The sequence below is a fragment of the Bradysia coprophila genome, chromosome IV (genome assembly GCF_014529535.1).
Source record: "Bradysia coprophila strain Holo2 chromosome IV, BU_Bcop_v1, whole genome shotgun sequence".
NCBI classification, from domain to species: domain Eukaryota; kingdom Metazoa; phylum Arthropoda; class Insecta; order Diptera; family Sciaridae; genus Bradysia; species Bradysia coprophila.
The window spans coordinates 11,135,594-11,158,519 of record NC_050738.1 but is presented as its reverse complement, the minus strand read 5'-3'; the positions used below and the strand labels follow the sequence as shown (position 1 = coordinate 11,158,519).

Genomic DNA, 22,926 nt, shown 5'->3' with positions numbered 1-22,926 from the left:
TTTTAGCACGGCGGTGTATATGCTGGTGCCTTGCGTCTCACTGAAGAACTCAATTGCTGCATCGTCCGAAACAATGTCGACGATGTGGAAGTCATTTTTAACCACTTCGGAAACAAGCGGCGGCATTGTTACTGATGGTTTCAATTTTTTCGGAGTAGACGACGACGATTTTTCTGTTGTGTCTTCCGAGAATACCATGGAACGGTGGTTACGCTTAGAGGAATTCGTTACCTCCAAATTGTTGAGGTTTGCTGATATACCGCTCGACGACGATTCGCTAATGGTTCGGTATATACGATTCGGTCCAAACACTATTGTTGTATTTAATTCGTTGCCTTTAGGTTCAACACCCAGTGTTAATTGTGTAAATATTCACTTGCAAGTTTGACATCTCTACATTCAATTAGACGAATAACTTTCTCATTCAAAAATACAATGAATACCTACTACACGTTACACCAATCTCACGTTTCATACCTTCGGGTATTATGAATTCCAAGATGAGGATCTACCATCATTAAATAGCAAATACCTTAACTACTTATCAAAAACAGGGAAATTTCACTGATACAAGTAGTAAGGTCAGGTAGTATGGAACAAAGGATCTTTAAGCTGGGATCTGGGTTTATGCTTCTATATTGAAATAGTTTTCCAAAACTCTCTGCCTACTACATCCCATCTTACCCGAATGGTTTCATTAAACAGTAACAATAAATTAAACTTTTCATTGTCCAGTAGTCCTAGAATTTTTAATAGGCGGAACTCGGGTGTGCTGTGCCATCTATATTCTCTCCACGTAGCGGCATATATCTTTGCAAGTGATTTTACTTCCAGCCATTGTTTGTTCGCTGCACCTGCTTCGCTGACGAGTGTTTTTTTTCACGTTATTTTAGGACGGCCAACTTTTCGGGTACCCTCAGGAATCCTCAATGAGGGTTCCAGTCCATTACAGTTTTTACTATAATTATCGAGTCTCCTCAATGCATTTCCAATCTACTTAACGTGATCTTACACTAAAAGGAAAGAAGCCACAAACAAATTTTCAGATGCATAAGTTAGTTCTCCCCTGAATCAATCCAAATACTTAAAAGACCTTCAAAGTCTCAGCAACAGAATAAAAGGTGCAAGGTTTTAGTAGGCCTCAATGGATTTGAGCGAAGACGGGTTACGATGAGAAGCCATTCAATGATCCATTCAAATAATGCTCAAGCAGTCTTCGGGAAGGGGGTCAGATCAAATCGCCTAATACATTTTTTCCCTAATGTATTTTAAGGGGAGGGGAAATTCGAAAAATAGTCTTCTTCTTTAGCATGCTCACGATTTGAATGGTACCTAGTTTAATGGTACATCAAAGTAGTTGAAATCGTCAAAATATGCTTCTCGGAATCGGTTGAAAATGTAGAAGGATTACTATTCTCAGCCTAGTGTATCAAATGTTTCGAATATAAAAGGTAATCCTACGGAAATTTGTGACGTATTTCAATGGTAAAAAAAGTAAAAACCTCGAGTAAAACAATTCCATTTTATTTCATGCTGAACTGATGGTACTATTTATATTCTTTATTCGACAGCTAACACTGTTCGACAGCTAACCGCGCAGCATCGAAATTACATATACACCACGAATTTAATATTCACATTCATATCACTGACATTGTTGCCTTTCCCTTTTTTAACATAAATTCTACTTGTCATTTCCTTTTTGCAAAACAGGTCACGAAAATATCCAAATATCAATTAGAATTTTCCATATAACACATCTACACTTAAGTATGGAAAACTCAGGTAACATTGGTTATACCTTTGCCACCTATTTCTTGTTTAAGGTCGTTTGGGTTGCGTATAGTCGCAGGTTGTATACTATACATACATCCGAATGGAATCAAAAGAGTTGAGAAAACAGGTATTGTACTACCCTCATCACAATATTTTGAAATGGGTTCGTTGAAGAAAATATAATAGAGGAAAAAAAACGAACGAACTGATAACCGACACGAAAGTTATGCTGTTTTATTTATTTACAATCTCATTATACGTATTTTCGTAATTATTAATGATTTTGTATATATATATATATATATATAAAATGTTGGAGGAACTATTGCCACAGCTACACATAAGTTCATTGTTTACCACGGAAGTGGAAAGCGTCATAAGCCTGCCAACCTATTTCACTTACTACACTACAGCTTTTGTGTAGAAAATTTCTGAAGAATTATAAATTCGAATCGAAAGCTTTCCCTAGATTTATGTGTAGCGAATATTATGAATTAGTTAATACCATTGTTCCGAGCACAAGAGATTTAATAGATCGATATATTTGATTAAGAAATACAGGATAGACGGAGTACTTTCTACGAATAAACTTTGCCTCACTGAATTACATCACGCCTGTAAATTTGAGATGAAATATTTAATAGTCCAAGGAGATGCCATTATTGACACATTTGTTTCTAATTCATCGAAGGTGGAATTTACTTTTAATTCTCAAGGTCAGTAAAATTATGATCCATTAGTAGAAATAAATTAGAGATTCATTTTGATTTTCCGATCGAGTAATGGACTGTAAGTGTAAGAGGGCCTTTTGTGACGCGGTAAGTGACAGCAGTAAAAAAGTGTCACAAGCGAGGGGTGACTCACTTCTAGATTAAATGGATTAAATGGATTAAATGGAAGTGCGTCACCCCTAGGTCACAAGTGTTTGCCGACGATTACGATAAACAATTCCAATTTCATATTGCAATTTCCGTCAATTTGTAAGCTTTGGGATGTTTCAACTGTCTGAAAATGTCTAGGCAGTCTACCAGCTTTGAATCTACCCTTTAAGCTGGCATACTCCATACTATTAATTTTTTGATTTTTGTGCTTAACGAACGAGTCATGTGTAGCTCTCGAATGGCTTTTCACGGTGGGGTTGAACAAAACTTAAATAGAGTCGCGACACCACCTCTGATTTTTTTTTCATGTTCTGGTTGAGGGACTCGAGTACTAAACGAAACTTTCAATATTATAGAACGTCTATGTAGAAAAATCGTGGAACAAAATGGATGCTACACGTGACTCAAAAAATCACGGTGGGGTTGAACAAAACTTAAATAGAGTCGCGACACTGGTTTTTTTTCATGTTCTGGTTGAGGGACTCGAGTACTAAACGAAACTGTATTCACTTTCCGGATCTGTCCAGCCGTTTCGGAGAACCGGCACTCGTGGCCGTGCGGGAACCACGAGACAATTTAAATACAGATTGTTATAGCAACGGATAGAGGGACTAATTGTAAGTTGATTTGTGTCAAAATTGCTTCTCTCAACAACCTGGACACGGAGCAACAGCCAGCTAAACTCGAAATTTCGACATTATTGAATGGTGATATGTCTTCTTTGGTTTTTCTTTCATTTCGTTATAATTTTCTTAAATAGAGAACTCGAACATATAACTAAACAAAGGGGCGCGAAATCACAGCACAATTTCGGAATTCGGTACTTTTTGATTTTAAACGAAAAACCGGGTCAATAAAACACTATGTTTTAAATTGTGCTAATTACTTTTATTTAACCTACCAAGGTTTCAACTGCCATGCAGTCATCATCAGGGTTCTTTATTGATATGTCTAAGACGAAAAAAAGTTTGAAACTCTTTGAATGGCGATAATGGTAGAGAAGTCCATGCTCTATTAAACGCCGAGAATGTATTTTACCAAATTTGTCTGAATTGTATATTATACTTTAACCGACTCCAGATGCTCCAAAATGCTCCAAATAACTTAAACCACGTATTCATGAAGAATGGATAACAATACCACTCATTCGAAAGGAACAGGCACTTGAAGATGGATGATAAATTGAAAATTTCGTCGTAGAGTGACCTTGCTGCAAACAAAATGTCGTAACAGATACTTGTTGTGAGGCTGGTATGGCAAGTTTGGTATCGTTGTAAAGCTAAGACTGCAGGCTGATCAGACATTATTGTTTTGATACAAGAAGGGTCTACCTGTGTATTACAGATGAGTTGAAGTTTCGTCGAGGATGGTGAAAATAAACTTTTTCAAATAATATACAATTCAAATTTTGTAAAATACATTCTCCGCGTTTAATAGAGCATGGAATCCTCTAGCATTATCGCCATTCAAAGAGTTTCAAACTTTTTTCGTCTTAGACATATCACCATTCAAAAATGTCGAAATTTCGACTTTAGCTGGCTGTTGCTCCGTGGCCAGGTTGTTGAGAGGTTGTTGGCACGAATTAACTTACAATTAGTCCCTCTATTTGTTGCTATAACAATCTGTATTTAAATTGACAGTGGGTCCCGCACGGCCACGTGTGCCGGTTCTCCAAAACGGCTGGACAGATCCGGAAACTGAATACAGTTTCGTTTAGTACTCGAGTCCCTCAACCAGAACATGAAAAAAAACCAGTGTCGCGACTCTATTTAAGTTTTGTTCAACCCCACCGTGATTTTTTGAGTCACGTGTAGCATCCATTTTGTTCCACGATTTTTCTACATAGACGTTCTATAATATTGCCGGTTCTATGTCAATTTATATGATTTATATTCTATTCAGGACGCGCTGCGTGTCATCTATCGAAAGTTATCTATAAAACAAATAAAATATTAAATCCATCAAAACGTAGGATTTTCACTGCATGCTATGAAGCTACTCGTCAAAAACTGAAACTGAAATTCAAGTCGTCCTGAAAATGTTTGAGTCTGAACTGAACTGACATGAATTTACCTAAAATCTGAAGACAAATGAAAATTGAGATAAATCAGGTCAGTTTTCCCAGAAATCCCAGATATGCCTGAAATTTGACCTGATTTACCTAAATTTTTATTTGTCGTCCGATTTCAGGTAAGTTCAGTTGACCTAAAGATTCAGGTTCAGTTATAATGAGATTCAGGTAATCCGAGCATCAAGGCTTATTATTAGGATTTTTCAAAAGAATTTTTAGAACTGAAATTCCCAATAATAAGTCCTGTTCAAGTTTCAGGCCGATCTGACCTGTTCTGAGCCTTAAAGGACACACTGTTTCAATTTTAACAACCTGTCTATCTCGGCGTTCTCGACCATTCCGGTTGTTTTGAAAATGTGTGCTGAGTTTACTTTTGAGAAAATGTAAATTAATATTTAATTTACATTTCCGAGAAAATAAAAGAATTTTTTTTATTTATAATTGAACGAACCCTTTCGTCATCTCATTAGATGTTCTCGTCAGCTAAAACAATAGAACCGACAGCAGTTTTTTCTTTGCCGTTTCTTTTAACTCAACTCTAAATTCATGATTAGATCGGCAAATGTTTTCCCATCTAATAATTTTAATTATAAGATTTATTTTTGCCGTAATTTTTCTTCGCCTTCTTTTTTAAAGCTAAATGCTTACATTGATTGTCGTCATTTTTATGAATTTATTTCCTCAAAATGTGTTAGATTTTGATGACAGATGCTTTAAGGACATAACAATGTTTGATTATATTATTTATACAACGAAGACACGAAAAGGAAAAAGAAAATCTTATTTGCCAAAAGAAAAAAAAAAGATTTCCTTCGAAACAAAAATGGCATGTACGTATACGTACATATATAGAGACACTATGTATGGGGTATTTACGCCATAGATTTAGCTGACATAAATGAATGAATCATAATTTATAGAAATTTTTCTTTCTATATTTTCGTTAGTTCGGATGTTCTTTATTTTACGGAGGAAATGACAATTTTTCTTGCAAAATTAGATTATGTGCTTTCATTTCAATTTGTCTTTCTTTTCTTTTCGGTAAATGTGTGGTTATGGTTTATTATCATCTTATTAATATCACTTTAATTTATGTCTACGCACTGAGTGTATACCTACGCCGAGTCAAGATTTTGTTTAATTAAAATAGGAATTTCGAAATTACTTTTCCGGACTGATTCTCGGATAATATGAACACAAAACAGGCACATTCTAATTTCTCAGAATGAAGGATATTAATGGAATGGTGCGATACTCACGGTAAAATGTAATTCTCAAGTAAATGCGGTGAGTTCTTGGAACCAAGAGAAACGTAAGAAACATAAGAAATTTCCACAATTTCTTTAATTAAAATGTTCATGGAAGAACAAAAGAACCTTAAGACCATATCAGTTCCTCATGCCACGGTTTGTTCTACGACTTTTACTTGTGAGAGTTCCTGGAACATGTCAGACAAATGCAGTGAGTTCTTGGAACCAAGAGAAATGTAAGAAACATGAGAGATTCCCACAATGTTTTAAATAAAATTTTCATGAAAGATCAAGAGAACCTAAAGAACATACTTCACTTTTGAGCGCTATATTTAGGGTATTTATAGAAATATCAGAGATATCAAACCTGGCCTTATGAGGGATTGATATGAAGGTAGGCTCTCGGTCTGTGGCTACTTCTATTGCTTATTATTCAGCATTTTTTGGTGGGTCTTCAAACCCAATCCCCTTCGTAACAGATTTATACTAGAGTGCAAACTCCCTCATCCCTCTATTGCTGACGTGATTTATGGATGTCCCCTTAACGTTTTACGATAAGAAAGACTGAATATGAAAATAGGCAACAGACAGCTGTATAGTCGAGTATACCATACTCATGTCGATCGCATATAAATTGTATCATCGACCGACAATACACGTGTCTTCAATGCATACCAAGCAAAATCTTCTTAGTAACCCACACAGTTTGAACTTAGCGACAATAACAATTCCTTGAGAGTTGAGAAGTGTGAAAATTTCAAATCTCCACGAGTCTTACTGCTAAATAATTCAACAATCCGACAGTACACCATCTACCTTCATTGCTACGTTCGTACGTTCATGTGAATGGTTTATTTTACCGTCTTTTTTACAACGTAAAATTAGAGGGTCACATTAAAAACTGAAATTACGTCAGAGAGCGCATGAAATTGCAAGAAACGCGAACAAAGCCATTACCATGAAAAATTGTCACCATTGCCCAAACACAATAAAAAAAAAACGAGAAACAAATCCGATGGAAAAGATTGTGAAATTTTAACATTTCAATCGTGTCATAGCCGTCAAGATTTAAGCAAATTTCGGTGTCTTGATGTAAAAAAAATCTTATAAAATTATTATTGGAGACATTAATTCGGATTGTAATTGACTTGCTATTTCCAGAATCCTATTTCCCATGGCGGTCTAGACAAGTAATTGCAATAAACGTTCCAACTTTTGCTTATGTGAACTAAATATATTATATCATTATATGGGACATGTGATAGGGGTGTTTCGTCAGCAGACACAAAGCATAAAAGAACAATACCGAACAACCGAACTTTATGTTATTTCGTGTTAATTTAATAAGAATTCGACATTTAACACAGAGTTTCGGGCGGGGTATAGAGATGACGATTAAACTACATCATATGTACAGTTATCATGTTGTTTAATTGAGTTTTGTTGTGTATCTAGCTACCTTTTGTTAAACGTTAATTTCTTAAAACATAAACCTTTTCTACAACTTTACAAGAAAGAAAAGGTTGCCACAATATACGGGTACTGAAGAATGATTCTCGTAAAGCATGGAAACACATAAAAGGGAAAAAAAATATAAAAATAACAAAGAAAAACACGCTTTTCAAAGAATATATATCCAACAGCACTTTAGACTTCGCTTTTGATAAAAGTTCATGAACTCCACTGTGATATAAATGAACTTTTTAAACACTGTTGAGGGCAGTTACTTTAATTTGATGGGCTCTAATCCAAACTTTATATAACAATAAGAGAGAGAAGAGTGTTGTTATTGCAATGTATACACAAGCGAAGCTTTAATGATTTTTTATTTTTCTAAATAGCTGCGAGGGGAGTGATACTCAGTTACCTGTTTCGCATTTTGTGTTTTGGTTTAACAGGTAATCATGCGAATAATGTGTGTATGCGGTCTCATTTCGGTCGGAAAATTCGTTCATTAACTTGTTTGTGTGGAAAAATCGCAGAAACTTTATTTAATCCTTAGGTGACCATTAGCTTAAGTTTTCTTCTTTTTTTTGACTGTTACAATAATAGATGAAGTCGTTGTTAATCCAATGAACATAACAGTGTGGAAACTTTTTAAGATCAACGTTGACTTCTTCGATAGATTAGTGACCATTAAATCATTGCATCAAGACGGTTGGGCTTGGAACTTGGCAGGAGTGGAATAGTTGAGCGGATAACGTGGGTGGATAAAAGTCTGTCAGCGATAAGAAATCAGTACGACTCTGATTATTTGTATCAACGCACTTCAAGCATGAGTGGTACACCAAATAGGGTACTGAAACCTGACAGTGTGTCACACAACTGTAAAACACTGTAAAAAACCATTTCATACGAAATGGTACTCTATTTGACAACTGTAGACTATGATCACTTTTGCTTGAAGTGCGTTGTTTGTGTCCAAATTTTATTTGCTACTTGAATCGTTGTTCGTACACTGTTTGCATTTGCTAGTGGCTCGTCATGTTTGACGTACTTGACATGTCTGGGCAAAAATGACGGAGATGTGACAACAGTTGTATCTTGTTTTTGCATTTTGGACAGCATTCAGCATACGATTCCGAATCCGTACGAGCAAACGTGGTGATAGAGAATATTTTTTTCGTTTTTCATACGATATACCACTGCTCCACATTTTCTACTTTGCACTTTGCATAGTACACTGTTTTATCGTACGTCATTACGATTTATTTCGGGAAGAAAAATGCGATGAATCAACGCACTTCAAGCAAAAGTGATCATAGTCGACAGCTGCAGTCCTATTTTGTATGACACTTTTTTTACTGTGTTTTTCAAAATTCAAAATGGAAAGTGCGTGTTACTTTCTAACGCAGCGTCATTTTCATACAAGGAAGCGTCGAAATTTACTTTTCGGTTCACTTTTTCATCGATTGGTGATTGAACTTGAAATTCAAATTTTAGGCACACTTACGGCGTGAATTGTCATCCCTCATCATTCCGACTTAACAAATGGAATGGAATGTACTCTATGTTGAATTAATTTAGTCAGTCGGTTGTATTGGGTGATGATATTAATTGCTAAATAATTTACAAAATTATGGGATTTTCGAATAATGATTTCTCAGAAATCTATGATTTTTCTTGGAAATTAGTGGTGGAGCTACACGATTACCGGAAAATTACTTCAAAATGTGGCTTGTTCACCTTTCGCTTACATCTTTTTGTGCACTTTAGTAGGAATTTGTAGAATAACCAAAGGTAATTGAACTCTGAACAAGTAGCTATAGTGTGAAATATCGTAACAACTTACAAAGTAAAAGTTATCCAATGAAGTGATAGCGAAATAATTGCGAGATTAATCTTGATAGTTGCTAAACTATAGCTCTACCAAAATTTCCATTTCATCGAGTTTATTACCTCATTTGATACAAAATCTTTTATTTCATTCTCTGAGCTTTTTTTTGCTACAAAGTTTCACATTATTAACAGACGATCATTTGTGTCGATAATTGATATTAATAATTGAAGCGACAACAAGGGATTAATTTGATTTTTAGATGACTGTCCATTAACCTACTTTTTTGAAAGTTAAATGGTTTACGTCGTTGATGATTTAATAATCATTAAAACTACCGTTTGGACAAATTCGGAACCATTTTCATTCTTTAGTGATACGTAATGGTGTCATTACGGTTAGACGGTGATACCAAAAAGCATTTACAGATCGCTTTAGCATGTAATAGTACAATGGGACAAATGATGGAAATGGTACTTTTGTGTCAGGTTTACCGATCCGTGTCGAAGAGAAGCTGAAACCCATTTAAATCATTTGTTTCATCCAAGTAAGGCATTTAACTCAATTACTTGAGTAACATATAGTACGTAATTTTCCTCCGCCTCATATCTTAACCTTCCCAATAGGCAAAACAACAAACTAAGCAGACGACATGTAATGCTGAAACCATTAACCAAACAATTTATAGATTTTAATACAAAATCTACTACTTCATTTTGTTTTATAAGACCATATTTTCAACTGGCTTTGAGTTGTTTTTGATGTCGATAGCAGATGTCATAGCTGTCCGTAAACGATTTGATCGTTCGTCAATCTCATTGGAATATTTGCTCATCAACTACAGCTGATTACTGAGATGGTCACTTCGATTTAACAAAATAAATGAAAATGGAAATTATTCAGCATCCAATTTCTACATGGCACTCGTATATCTCGAGCTATGTACCGGAGTAAAATCACTGACCGGAATCATTCTGAATGTGTGATGAATACAAGCTGCGAATATTTCCATAAAAAATTCATGAATTTATTTTACGTTGTATTTGAGCGATATATATCGACCTTAATGTGGTGATGTCAGTCTTATTACACTGAAAGTACTGAAGGTGTTGTTGTGTCCTAGCAAGGTTGTGACAATATCTATGATGAGTATATATTGGGAACTGCGCCATTTAGAAGCGATTTAGAAATTGAAAACTGGAAATTATAAGTGATGCATACTAATCATCCCCGCAGCGATATAAAATTTCCGTCACCACTTTTCCCCTAAATGTATGAACGTGACTTATTTGAAAAAATAAATCGTCACTCTTTTTATCGAATTATAGATCCTTACGAATTTATTCTTGCCGTAATGCAAACACAATATAAATGAATGCACGAAGTGAATGGGATACGAAACGTTGTAACGAAACGTTAAATGGATAAATCACAAAACATTTATTATGTAAAAGTGGGGTGTAAATATTATAACAATTGAATAAATAAATACAACGAAAAAAAAACTTCCAACTTTTCTGTTTACAATTATGATGGAACAACGGTTTACAATAGACGAAACTACAACAGCAGAATTAGTTATATTTTCATTTTAGGGGTGGTGAATTACAGTAAAATGTTAAACCCCAACAACTCTTCATCGAATATAATGTTTTCCCGGTAAATAGTTGCTATGCGTTTTTATGTTTGTCTGGTGTATGTGTACACAATTTTTAGGGATCGAAATTTTCCTCTCGTGTCTTCGGGTCTTTGTCAGAAATTTGATTTATAAAAAGGGGTGCATGAATTGTATGGAAGGAAGTAACTAGATATTCCAATGGTAAGCGGCGACTATTTAAATGATATCTCGTATAATTTTACAATATTTTTGAATGGGAATAACCTGGAAAGAGGTTTGCATTTTGAACAATAATTTTTTTTTTTTGGATGTGTGCTGATGAAACGATTGAATTGACGCCGTCATTTATGTTATTCAATTAATCATTTATGATTGGCGCATATCCTATCGAAAATTTTGTTATTATTAAAGCATGCAAATTTTACAAACAAGAGCACAATGGGTAATTCAATCATTGATTTCGTTATGTTTTTTATTGATTCGTGCTACAACTCAATCATGTTTGCTTGTTTTTTTTTAGCTTGAGCAAGTAGGTAGTTCCAATCGAAAAGCAAAATAAGATGAAATCGATAGGAAATCTGCGAAGAGCAATGAGATTATCAAAAAAACTCATCACGGTGGGGTTGAACAAAACTTGAAAAGAGTAGCGATACCGACCCTATTTTTTTTTTCATGTATTTATTGAGGGACTCGAGTACTATAAGGAACCACATTCAGCTCGCGGATCCTTCCAGCTAATTCGTGTTAAAATGGCTTCCCTCGATTACCTGATCACGTAAAGTCGGTTAAAGCTGACATCGCTCTAGCCGTTAGAGGAAATTTACCACCAAAATATGTGGAAATCAGCTTGACCCGACTCCAGATACACGCAATTAATGTAACAATTCTTTAAGTAACTTAAACCACTTATTTATGAAGAATGGATGACAGTTCCACTCATCCTAAAGGAACGGGCACTTGAAGATAAATAATAAATTGAAAATTTCGTCGTAGAGTGACCTTGCTGCAAACAAAATGTCGTAACAGCTACTTGTTGCGAGAATGGTATGAAGTGTGGTATCGTTGTAAAGCTTAGACTGCAGGCTGATCAGGCATTATTGTTTTGATACAAGAAGGGTCTACCTGTGTAATACAGAGGAGTCCAAGTTTCGCCGCGGATGGTGAAAATAAACTTTTTCAAATATTATACAATTCAGACAAATTTTGTAAAATCGATTCTCGGCGTTTAATAGAGCATGGAATCCTCTACCAATGTCACCATTCAAGGAGTTTCAAACTCTCTTCATCTTGGACATATTACGATTTAAAAATGTCGAAATTTTGACTTTAGCTGGCTGTGACTATGTGGTCAGGTTATCGAGGGAAGCCATTTTAACACGAATTAGCTTAGAATTAGTCCCTCTAACCGTTTCGATAACAATCTGTATTCAAATTGACTCGTCGGTCCCACACGGCCATGAGTACCGTTTCTCCGAAACGTCTGGATGGATCCGCGAGCTGAATGTGGTTTCTTATAGTACTCGAGTCCCTCAATGAGAACATGAAAAAAAATCAGAGGTGGTGTCGCGACTCTATTTAAGTTTTGTTCAACCCCACCGTGTCATAACAGTCATACGTCCAAAGTTAGAAAAGCACCTTAACAGAGCTAAAATGCTCTTCAATTAAGCGACCTAATTTCACATTAACTGAACGTTGAGAATTTCGTTGGTAACACTGATTTTGAGCTAGTTGGATGGCAAAATCAGTGTTACCAACACATAAAATTTTAGCTAACGCCTATGATGGTAGTATAGGACTACCCATCATCAGTTGTTTGCTTAACTAGCTGAAGTAATTGATTTTGCATCAGCCACTATGCGATCCGTGAAACAAAAGAAGTAGTAGATTTACGAAGCTCACTAGAGTCTGCAATGGGTTGTGATGAAAGTTCATGGTTTAACCGTCGAAACTGATCGCAAGCGCCAATGTCAACATTTTCTTTTTGATTTTTCACATCAACGATTTATTGAAATTGAGATATAGACTCAATAAACCAATTTATTCAACGTAAACTACATGCCTGAAACATAATTAGTTTCACAAATTGTGTATTTACTGAGCGTCATAGACCTGAAACGTCAATCTTCTTCTTTTTAAAATGGCGAAAATCACAACCCATTGATTTCAAATGTTTTATCTAAAAACAAAACAGCAAAGAACTGAGAAATACCGCCTGAGATCAGTTTATTTGAACATACGGAAACTAGTTAGTTGCTCCAATTTCGTTAGTTCTTTTTTCTATCTTTGTTAAATGCGTGTCACATAAAAAATTCATCGAAACTGTGTGTTCGAAGCTTGAATAATTATAATCAGATAAAGTAATTGACTGACTCGATATTCCGTTTAAATAAATAATCTATGATATTGCATGTAGTAGTTACAATTGCTGCATAAAATATGAAATAAAAACATATTTTTCCAATTAAGTTGTTTACACGAACGCTTCGCTATTCAACTGTAGAACGAGTATGTTTATTATTACAACAACGCCAGCGGAGAGAGGCAAAAAGACCGTAGAAATATGGTGAAAAATAAATTCTACTGGAAAAATAAAATTACGAAAATAAAAATTGGTTTTACTATTTACTCTTTTACGGGGGTGGGGGAAAAACGGTGACAGAAATAACAAAATAAAATGTTATTTAAAAGCAACATTGTATCGATGACCACTATCTATATCTACACTTGGACGAGTGGTGATTAATTATACATTTATTTATTCGAAGTCCTTTTCCGTGGATGCATTCATTTAATGTAATTATTACAATTAAATGAACCATTTCCGATAACTAAATAATCAAACTGGTGAAACTCAAATTAGAGCCGGTGAGTGAATGGGAATCATTCACTCACTCAAAATTCAAATAATACTTTTGCATTTCAATAGTTTACCATTAGTATTGTTGACTGTGGTGACCTTATTTCTGTGCTAGTTCATTTAAATGAATCGAGAAATGACATCAAGAGCTTTTTTTTTGTATTTTCCACTACAGTTTCCATCAAAAGCGAGTAGATTGATGGGATGGGAGGTGGAGAGTTGTTCTCACGTATTTATTGTTTACTTTTTGTTAAACTATTAAAAATTGATCCAAACCTACCCGCTACCGGTGAATTTTTCAACGGGTCATTCTTTACCGAACAAGAAGCTAGACTGTTTAGGCTCACAGATAAAAATATGGGATTAAATGTCTTAGGTCCAAAAGGGATTAACTTTCAAAAAGTATTACTTCATGGATTAGATTTTTCATCTCTGCTAAGAATTGAAAAACTTTAATTTCTTCAGGGATTAAATAGGTGTATTGGGATTTCAAAGATGATACTCTTACAAAGCGAGACGCGTAACTAGATCAATGAGAATACATCCCGGTCATAAATTAAATAAAACAATTTAAGATTGACCCCTGAACGTTGAAACATCTAAGAAATCAGGAAATCTGTCTTATGCAAAAATAAAGCGAAGAAAAGCAAAAAAACAAACAAAAATCACTAAAATAGAAGTGAATAAAATTTCTGTAACATGTTGTGATATATTTTGCTGGCGAAAAACATGATAATTGTGAGGCTTGAATTGACAATCTTGTCACCTGCAATTTTTAATCTCACGAGGATTAGTGTCTTTAGTAATTACGGTTCAAAATAAGCTAAGCATGGATTAGGCACAAATTGTAGCAAGATCTTCGACTAGAGTGCGGGAGGTAAGTGATGGCAATAAAAAAATTCACATTGTTCAGAGTTGCTTTCTTCTATTTAACATTTCGGTCTGATTAAAATTAGAGTTTTGTTTCAGAACAGTAAAAATACAAACGTAAAAAGTAAGGTCTCAAAAGATTAAAATTTAATTTCTCTGGGGATTACTTATTAGGGGATCACTTCAAGTAATCTCTGAGAGGGTTACGTTGAGCTTAAAAATGTTCATAAAAATTCGTCTATCTAAAAATTTTGCCGTACACTCGATTTTGATATTATGTGATTCTTAATCACGGGGCTGCCCTCTACTAATATCAAGAAAAAAAAATCATGTGCACGACATATAAGGTATGGACATTTTCAAGCTCACCGTTAAATGCTTTTGTGTGCTAAGATAAGCCCCTAAACCAATTCAAATCCAATATCCAAAACCGAGAAGGTAGTGATTCGTCACTAACGAATTTAGTGTATTTGTGTATCAAAATAGCCATCAAATAGCAGTATTGGAAATACAGATAACTTGTCACTTGACATTATTGTTCAGAATCTTTCCGCTCCGACAATTTTTCTATTTTTGCGTAGACTAAGTCTATAATTGTTAATAGAAACGGTTGTGACCACAAACAGATGTGAACACTTCGTCCCACATCAATAAATATTAAAGCTATAAATAATTCCCTAAATTCGATGGGTATATAACTACATGAGTTATGCAATCAATTCTTTCGCTATACACTCATTCCGACACACGTCCATTGAAACCACTTCCATACGAAAAATGGAAAATGTTTTCAACAGAAAAGTGCCCAGTCCGAAAACACACGCTTCCACTTTCCACGTGATATTTATAGTCGAATACAATTGAACTTTTAACGCGACCCAGTCAAGTTAACGCATAATAAAGCAAAATTATATACGCACACACCATAGGACATTTTTTTCGACCCGTGTCCTGGTTGAATAATAATATTTTCTTTTTTTCACAATTAGATTGTATTTAATTATAATTGTTTTATTATAGTTCCTAGGACGTAAAAAAGTTAATTTTACGGTTGAGAATAATATTAAGCGACGATAATCATTAAAAATATATTATTTCAGCACAAAAATTTGTATTTGAGTAGGGTAGGGTTGTTCGTATCGTAGTATGCTTTTTAACAAGCGCCCGTTATGTGTATGATGAATATTCACATTCTCGTAATTTAAGAATTTAGCTGTACATGAAAATTCCAATTCCTTCCTTGCCATCATCATCAATCCTACTATGTTCCACATACGATTTTTTTTCCTTCGTATCCTATCGCCAAAACATTGAACAAAATCAGACATTTTGGGACAAGGGGTCACAGATATTATTGACTTATAGCTCATTCGATTCGTTGAACTTTTGCGAGTAAAACGTAGTACTACGTTTGGTGAACTTTATTTTGTTGTCGACGCTCGAGGTCATGAAGTAAGGGTCTGCCAAAAAGGGCCCAAAATCGTTTTCTCGCGATTAGTCGAGTAAAACCATTTTGGGAAAGAACTTATTTTAAAAACTTTTATTGAAAATAAATATTGAATAGCCTCAAAAAAGTCCAAAAATGCTTCATATTCCACTTTTATATTAAAAAATAGTAGAAGTAGATCGAAATTTGGGTTCCAAGAGTATAAGAACCACGTGAATACATCGAAAAATTCTTTATTTTAGTTGATCTCACTCTTGTCAGCAATAAATAACGAATAACCGCACAAAAAACCTCAAAAAAGAGAAAAACAAACGAAAGAAAGGGATAAAATTTCGTCGACTTGGGGTGGACTTCCGCTAAAGTCGCTCCAAACCTTTTCAGTGAAACTTATCCAAGGATGTTTTTATATGTTATGGTACTACAGACCCTGTAGTACAGAGGCTAGGCTCTCTCACCATACATACCATGTCTTGGACTTATGTCACTGCAGCCGTTCAGGGACTTAGAAAAATCACCTATTTTTTCACCTAAAATGATTGATATCACCAACAGGTCAACATGGACCTAGTGGTGTGTATACTCAAAATGTGCGTCTCTTCAAGGCCTACAAGCCTAGCTAAAAAAGTTTTTTCCCAAAATGGTTTTAATCGACTAAAATATATGAAACCAAACGTGGTACCACGTTTTACTCGCAACAGTTTAACGAATCGAATCAGCCATAAGTCAATAATATCCGTGACACCTTGTCCCAAAGTTGTTCGAAGATTTCGCGATATCACTCTTAAACGAAGAAACTTTCACTAAACTCATTTTCGTTCAACTCATTTGATATTTTTTTTTTAAATCGCTAGGATCCTGTAGCCTACTTTTAGGGTGGAAAATATTCGTTTTTTGATGATTTCTCTAAACCAAAATCTTTTTTTTAAGTAAAGCCATCAAAGCACGCAAAAATGTGTTACTTTTGATGGGAAAATTGTGAGTCGTAACTTAACCCACTTGGAGAAACATGTGCTGATTACATAAATTTACGTGTTACGGCATGTTTCATTTTTATTTACATTGCCTAATTGTAAAGCATTGTACTTACGAGGTTCCAAGTTGACAAGTTGGGAATACAGCCCTCCCCTTCGGGCCGGGCTGTAACACCCCACTTATCAAATACACAACTTGGAACCTCGGAAGTAATATACTATTACACAATCTGCAAAGGTTTCTCCGAGAGGGATAAGTTATGACCTACAAACCAATTTTCCCTTTAAAAGTAACACATTCTTGCGCGCTTTAATGGTTTTACTGTTTCAAAAAAAGATTTTCGTTCAGAGAAATCATCAAAAAACGAATATTTTTCCGCCTGTAGGCTACAAATTTGCAAAGGGTCCATTGCAAATTTCATAAACCCGACAGCAATTCAAATAACGTCATATTGTTAAAGCGATATCATTAACCAGATGATTATGGCAAAGCTCACATAATGCTTTTTTTCTATGTATCGTTTCCCTGAGAACGTCTTCCATTCCGATAAACATTTTCTATTTCATTTCGGTAGTGTGAATTTTATCTGTCACTTCGTCCGTATAAGTATAAGATTGGCTATTATCGCTTTTTGCTGTATTTCTTTGCACACATTTTTTTTCCTTGAAGAAAAAAAACTTCTCTTAAAGGCTTATCCCCCGTACTTTTACGGGTCAATACATTAAAGTATTAAAAGAGTAAATAGCCCTGTAAGTGGTTATTATAAGAAAAGATTTACAATGCTCTTCGTACGTATACAATCATTTGTATAAATGGAAGAATAGTGACGACAAGAAAGGGGGAAAATATTTTTTCCAACAGAAAATAGATGAAATTGTCGGAAAAGAGATTTTATTTTTAAAAATTTTGCTTTTTTCGAATTTATTTCTCGATCGACAACGATGGAGGATGGAGGAACTAAACTACATCAATAACACATTAGTACCGTTTAGCAAAGCTGTTAAAAAAAGAGTAAACATCGAGGTAAATATATAAATATTCGATTGTGGCTTTTGTGTCGAAAACAGTTTTTTTTTATTCCTTGTACCCCAGTCATTTAACCTCAGCCAATTTGTTGTGTGTATATTTTAAGCAACGAAATTTCACCGTCTAGACGATTATTATTTTTGAAAATGAAAATTATTCCATACCTAAATCTTACATGACTTCACGGTATTTTGCCTAGACATTATAATACATGTGTGTTAGTGTTAGGTATACGTGAGGTTAGCATAAAAGTGAAGGAATCATATTCGTTGCTTAACGGTTCGCTGGGGAAAGATTAAGAAATTTATTTCGTCGTAAAGACTAATAATTATTCATATGCATAATTGGTGTGATGAAGACTTTATCTTTAGGAATTAGTTTTCAATGCTGATTTTATCACATAATTTATTACGATCCATTGCGAATATTTGTTGCATCCAGCTGGTGTTTTAATGTGAAAGGCGTAATAATTATCAAAAGAAGATTTTGGTGGAAAGTTTACATAACTTTTTAATTTAATACGTCAGACTAACACTTTAAGTGTCGTAAGTCTCCTCAGATACGGAATTAGAGGAAAGGCGTAGGATTAGGTATGGGAGACGTTCAAAATTATCGATAATATCAAAATATCGATATTTATCTGAAAATTCATGATAATATACCGATATATCGGAATATATCAATAAATATTGGATTTTCAGACCGAAATATCGATATATCGAATTATCGATATCTTGATAATTATCAAAATATCAATAATTATCAATTATCGATATTTTTTTTTTTGGTAATTTTCGATAAAAAAAAGTCGATAATTATCGATTATTGATAATCGATAATTATCAATAATCATTATCATTATCGCCCATGTCTACGTAGGATGTTCGATAATTCATTCGATTGATAAAATATCGATTATTTCCTTAGAATCGATGATTGATAAATATCGACATATCGACCGATAATCGATAAGGAAGTATCGACCGATAATCAATAAGGAAGTATCGACCGATAATCAATAAGGAAGTATCGACCGATAAATGGATAAGGAAGTATCGACAGATAATCGGTAAATATTGACCGATAATCGATAAATATCGATTGACAATTGATAAATATCGACTGACAATCGATAAATATCGACTGACAATCGATAAATATTGACTGACAATCGATAAATATTGACTGACAATCGATAAATATCGACTGACAATCGATAAATATCGACCGATAATCGATAAGGAAGTATTGACAGATAATCGATAAATATCGACTGACAATCGATAAATATCGACTGACAATCGATAAATATCGACTGACAATCGATAAATATCGACTGATAATTCGATTATCATTTCATATTTATCGATTATCGATACAACATTCGATTGATATTGCATCGAATAATTAGAAATTTTGTCATTTATTGATGACATTTCTCAGTGAACATGCCACGAAAGGCGTTAGTTAAATTGACAGAAAGATATTCACTAGCAAGAATTATATGTTTGGTTGAACTTTAGAGAATGTGGCTAGGCTATCGAGGTCCTGTCATTCGAAATCGTTTTGAAAGAGAAAAAATCAATGGACAGTTACACAAAAAAAGTCGTGGAAATATACACAGTGCAATTACGAAAGTTTACCAATCAAAATTTGTAAGGTAGAACTAAGACCGACTGAAGCACTTTTTATGAAAATAAGATTAAATTTAGTCGATTTAAGTACATACAGAGAACCACTCCATTCGTTCCTTGACTGAGTACCTCGATCCTAGGAGTTATCTCTAGCAGCTGCTTTTTTTGGGAAAACATTTTCATAAATTTTCTACATTTTCCAATATTATCCTTAATTTTCCAAGAAATATTTTTGAGAATGCAATCCGTTATTCAATCCAAATGTGATATACCCATCACGTATATATACGTAAATGTCATAATGTTGGTAATGCAAGTGGATTGAACAAGGAAAATTGGATTGTAATTGTAATTTCAACAAAATGTCTAACGAGAAGACACTCAAAGAACAATTTTCTGATGAACCGACGAAAAACACTCATGTTGCGTTCGAACAAAATTCATTCAAAAACTGGAATGAACTCAATATATTCAACAATTAACAAAAAATTTTCATAAATAAAAATGATCAGTGGTGATATAATGAACGACGAACTTATCAACTACAAAATTTGGTATGCAGCTACGTCTTAGTGACCTCCTTTTCCTTTTTTGTGTCCATACTTTTTGTGATGTTCACTTCCGCCTTCAAGTTTGTTTTTAAATAAAAAAATTATTCTGATTGCATAGAAACAATATGCTTACCCTTCTTGGCGTGTTCAGACTTGTGACCGTGGTGTTCATCATGTCCTTTATCGCCCTTGTGGCCTTTATGTTCTGAGTGGTGAGAGCCTTTATGATCGCTTCCTTTTTTGCCTATTCAGATTCGCATAAAATTGAATGTTACGTATTCGCTGCAGAAATACAAGCTTTTGATAACTTACCGTGTCCGCCGTGCTCATGAGCACCCTTCTTGTGTCCTTTTTTATGTGAGCCGCCTTTTTTATGCGCATGTTCTTCATGGAAGTCACCGTACTTTTCGTCGAATCCTTCATCACCGTCTTCATCAAAGAATTTCTTGTTCTTCTTGAACTCGTCTAATTTGTGAATTTCATGATGTCCCTTCGTCGAGTGACCCTTGCTAAAGCTTCCCTTTTCTTCGTACTTATGTCCTTTTTCGCCTTTCTCACCTTTTTTAGCCTCATGAGAGTAGTCACTGTCGTCGTGGTGTTTCTTTTTGTGACCCTTTTCATCTTCATATTCTCCCTTATGGCCTTCTTTATCGTGATGTCCCTTATCGCCCTTAGCATATTCATGCGCCCCTTTGTAACCTTTCTCGCCCTTCTCGCCTTTCTTTGAATCTTCATGCTTCTGATGATCATTCCCTCCACCTTTCTTTTGCCATTCTTCTTTTCCCTTATCGGATGCAGCTACTTCCGCATCGTCGGATGCAGCAACGTCTAAATCTTCATAGATGCGTCGAGCACTGACACTAGCCACAACACAAACAAAAACCGCAACACTCAGGGTCAACTTTGACACCATTTCACGATATTTAGCTTAACGTTGAAAAATCAACTGCACCAATTTGACTGTAATGTCGTTATGGTACCACAATTCAATCAGCAATGACAACTTTTCCATCAATTAGATTACTATTTATACACAATTTCGCTACAAACCACCAAATCAACAATTTATTTTTCTCTCAAATCAAATTTCGGAAATATTTCGTAAAAACCTCAAAGAGAAATCACTTTTTTTCCCAATATTTCTCTGATAATTGAGTGTGGATGTCTGAGTCGTCAGAAATGGTTGAAGTTGTGGTTCGTTCGTTCATTTACGAGTAAGTTGTATAAGAAGGTTTTTTTTCTTCATTTTTATTGATACCGATACCTAAGCGTGGAAGAAAGACCAAGAACGAGGAAAAAATCACACTATACCGAGCGTGTTCATTGAACTATAATAATTGCGTCACAGTTTCTGATCAGCAATTTGATGTAATTTATATCGAGATAATTTTTTTTTATCCATTTCTTTGACCAAAACTAAATTGTTTTTGTTATATACATCATATGCAATCGTCAGATTGAAATTAAATATCTGAGATTGGAAATGTACCGAAAAGGTGTATGTTGTTCGGTATGGAACCGATTGATTCGATATGCTATTAAATGATATAACAGCCAAACAGCACTGTTGCTGGTAGCTTTGATATGCATTGGTCGATGGGTTTTTTTTTGTTTGAAACAAATTTGAATAGATAAACAAAATGTTAATTAATTGGTTTCCGATTATAGGTAATTAAAGGTAAACTAATTAAGGTCATCCGATTTTTTGATATCTAATTATTTAACTAAATCGTTGTGATGGACAGATTACAAAATTCTAAAACATTAGCACAGGGGCAGTAGGGCGTCCACTGTTTTTATTTCTATGTTATCAGATAACTTACCCCACGTCCTGTTATCAGATAATTTACTCCACGTCCTCAACCTTCCTATTTAAAATTTCGAGTCTTACTTGACCAGGACACCCTTGAGAGGGATTCTTTTGAAAAACAGCCTACCGAAATCGGACGCATTTTCCAGTGGACCTTTTTGTATGTGCCTAGAAAGGACTTCGACCCTAGAACCCAAAACCTCTTTCAAAAAAATTCTTCGAAGCTTTCGTGACTGGTGAAAGGTGATCAAAAACCGAAAATTTGCACTTTTCTTACCAAAATTTCTCCGGGTACACGAGCCGTACATGGTCTTGTGGGGTGTCATTAGAAAGGTAATCACATGTACTATTGAGCCGAATAGAGACTCATTGGTTTTAAATTTAATCCACACTGAAATATGTGCAGTTGAAGTTTTCAACAGAAAACTTGCACTTTTCTTACCAATATTTCTCCAGTTACACGAGCCGCACATGGTGGTGTGGGGTATCATTTGAAAGGTAATTTTATGTGCTTTTGGGCCAAATAGGGTCTTATGGGGGTTTGAAAGCATCTACGGTGAAATATGAGAAGTTGAAATGTTTAAGTGCCCATATTTCATCGCATATGCATCCAAACCCCATAAGACCCTATTTGGCCCAAAAGCACATAATATTACTTTTCAAATGATATCCCACACCACCATGTACGGCTCGTGTAACTGGAGAAATATTGGTAAGAAAAGTGCAAGTTTTCGGTTGAAAACTTCAACTGCACATATTTCAGTGTGGATTAATTTAAAAACCAATGAGTCTCTATTCGGCTCAATAGTACATGTGATTACCTTTCTAATGACACCCCACACGACCCTGTACGGCTCGTGTACCCGGAGAAATTTTCGGCTTTCGA

At 34.8% G+C, this 22,926-nt stretch overlaps 1 protein-coding gene and 1 long non-coding RNA gene across 2 annotated transcripts; both read right to left on the bottom strand.

Annotated features, from left to right (window-relative positions):
- Positions 1-431: 431 nt before the first annotated feature.
- LOC119066230 lies at positions 432-12,480 on the bottom strand. Its single transcript, XR_005085719.1, has 4 exons — positions 12,352-12,480; positions 8,749-8,758; positions 6,637-6,640; positions 432-443 (listed from the first exon to the last, which is right to left on the bottom strand). It is a non-coding gene; the product is annotated as an uncharacterized LOC119066230 (long non-coding RNA).
- A 7,631-nt stretch (positions 12,481-20,111) lies between these two features.
- LOC119066226 (cylicin-2-like) lies at positions 20,112-21,213 on the bottom strand. The gene is made up of 3 exons (XM_037168550.1): positions 20,543-21,213; positions 20,364-20,474; positions 20,112-20,304 (listed from the first exon to the last, which is right to left on the bottom strand). Exons 1-3 carry the CDS (start codon positions 21,141-21,143, stop codon positions 20,249-20,251), a joined length of 768 nt encoding a protein of 255 aa, XP_037024445.1. The 5' UTR covers positions 21,144-21,213; the 3' UTR covers positions 20,112-20,248.
- Between the last annotated feature and the right edge of the window lie 1,713 nt (positions 21,214-22,926).

What these genes read in the sequence shown, in the direction of transcription:
- LOC119066226 (XM_037168550.1), bottom strand. Translation starts at nt 21,143, where the DNA reads ATGGTGTCAAAGTTGACCCTGAGTGTTGCGGTTTTTGTTTGTGTTGTG. An exon ending in TCATGAGCACGGCGGACACG is followed by an intron (nt 20,475 to 20,542) that starts GTAAGTTATCAA and finishes GAATCTGAATAG; the next exon opens with GCAAAAAAGGAAGCGATCAT. An exon ending in GTCTGAACACGCCAAGAAGG is followed by an intron (nt 20,305 to 20,363) that starts GTAAGCATATTG and finishes ACAAACTTGAAG; the next exon opens with GCGGAAGTGAACATCACAAA.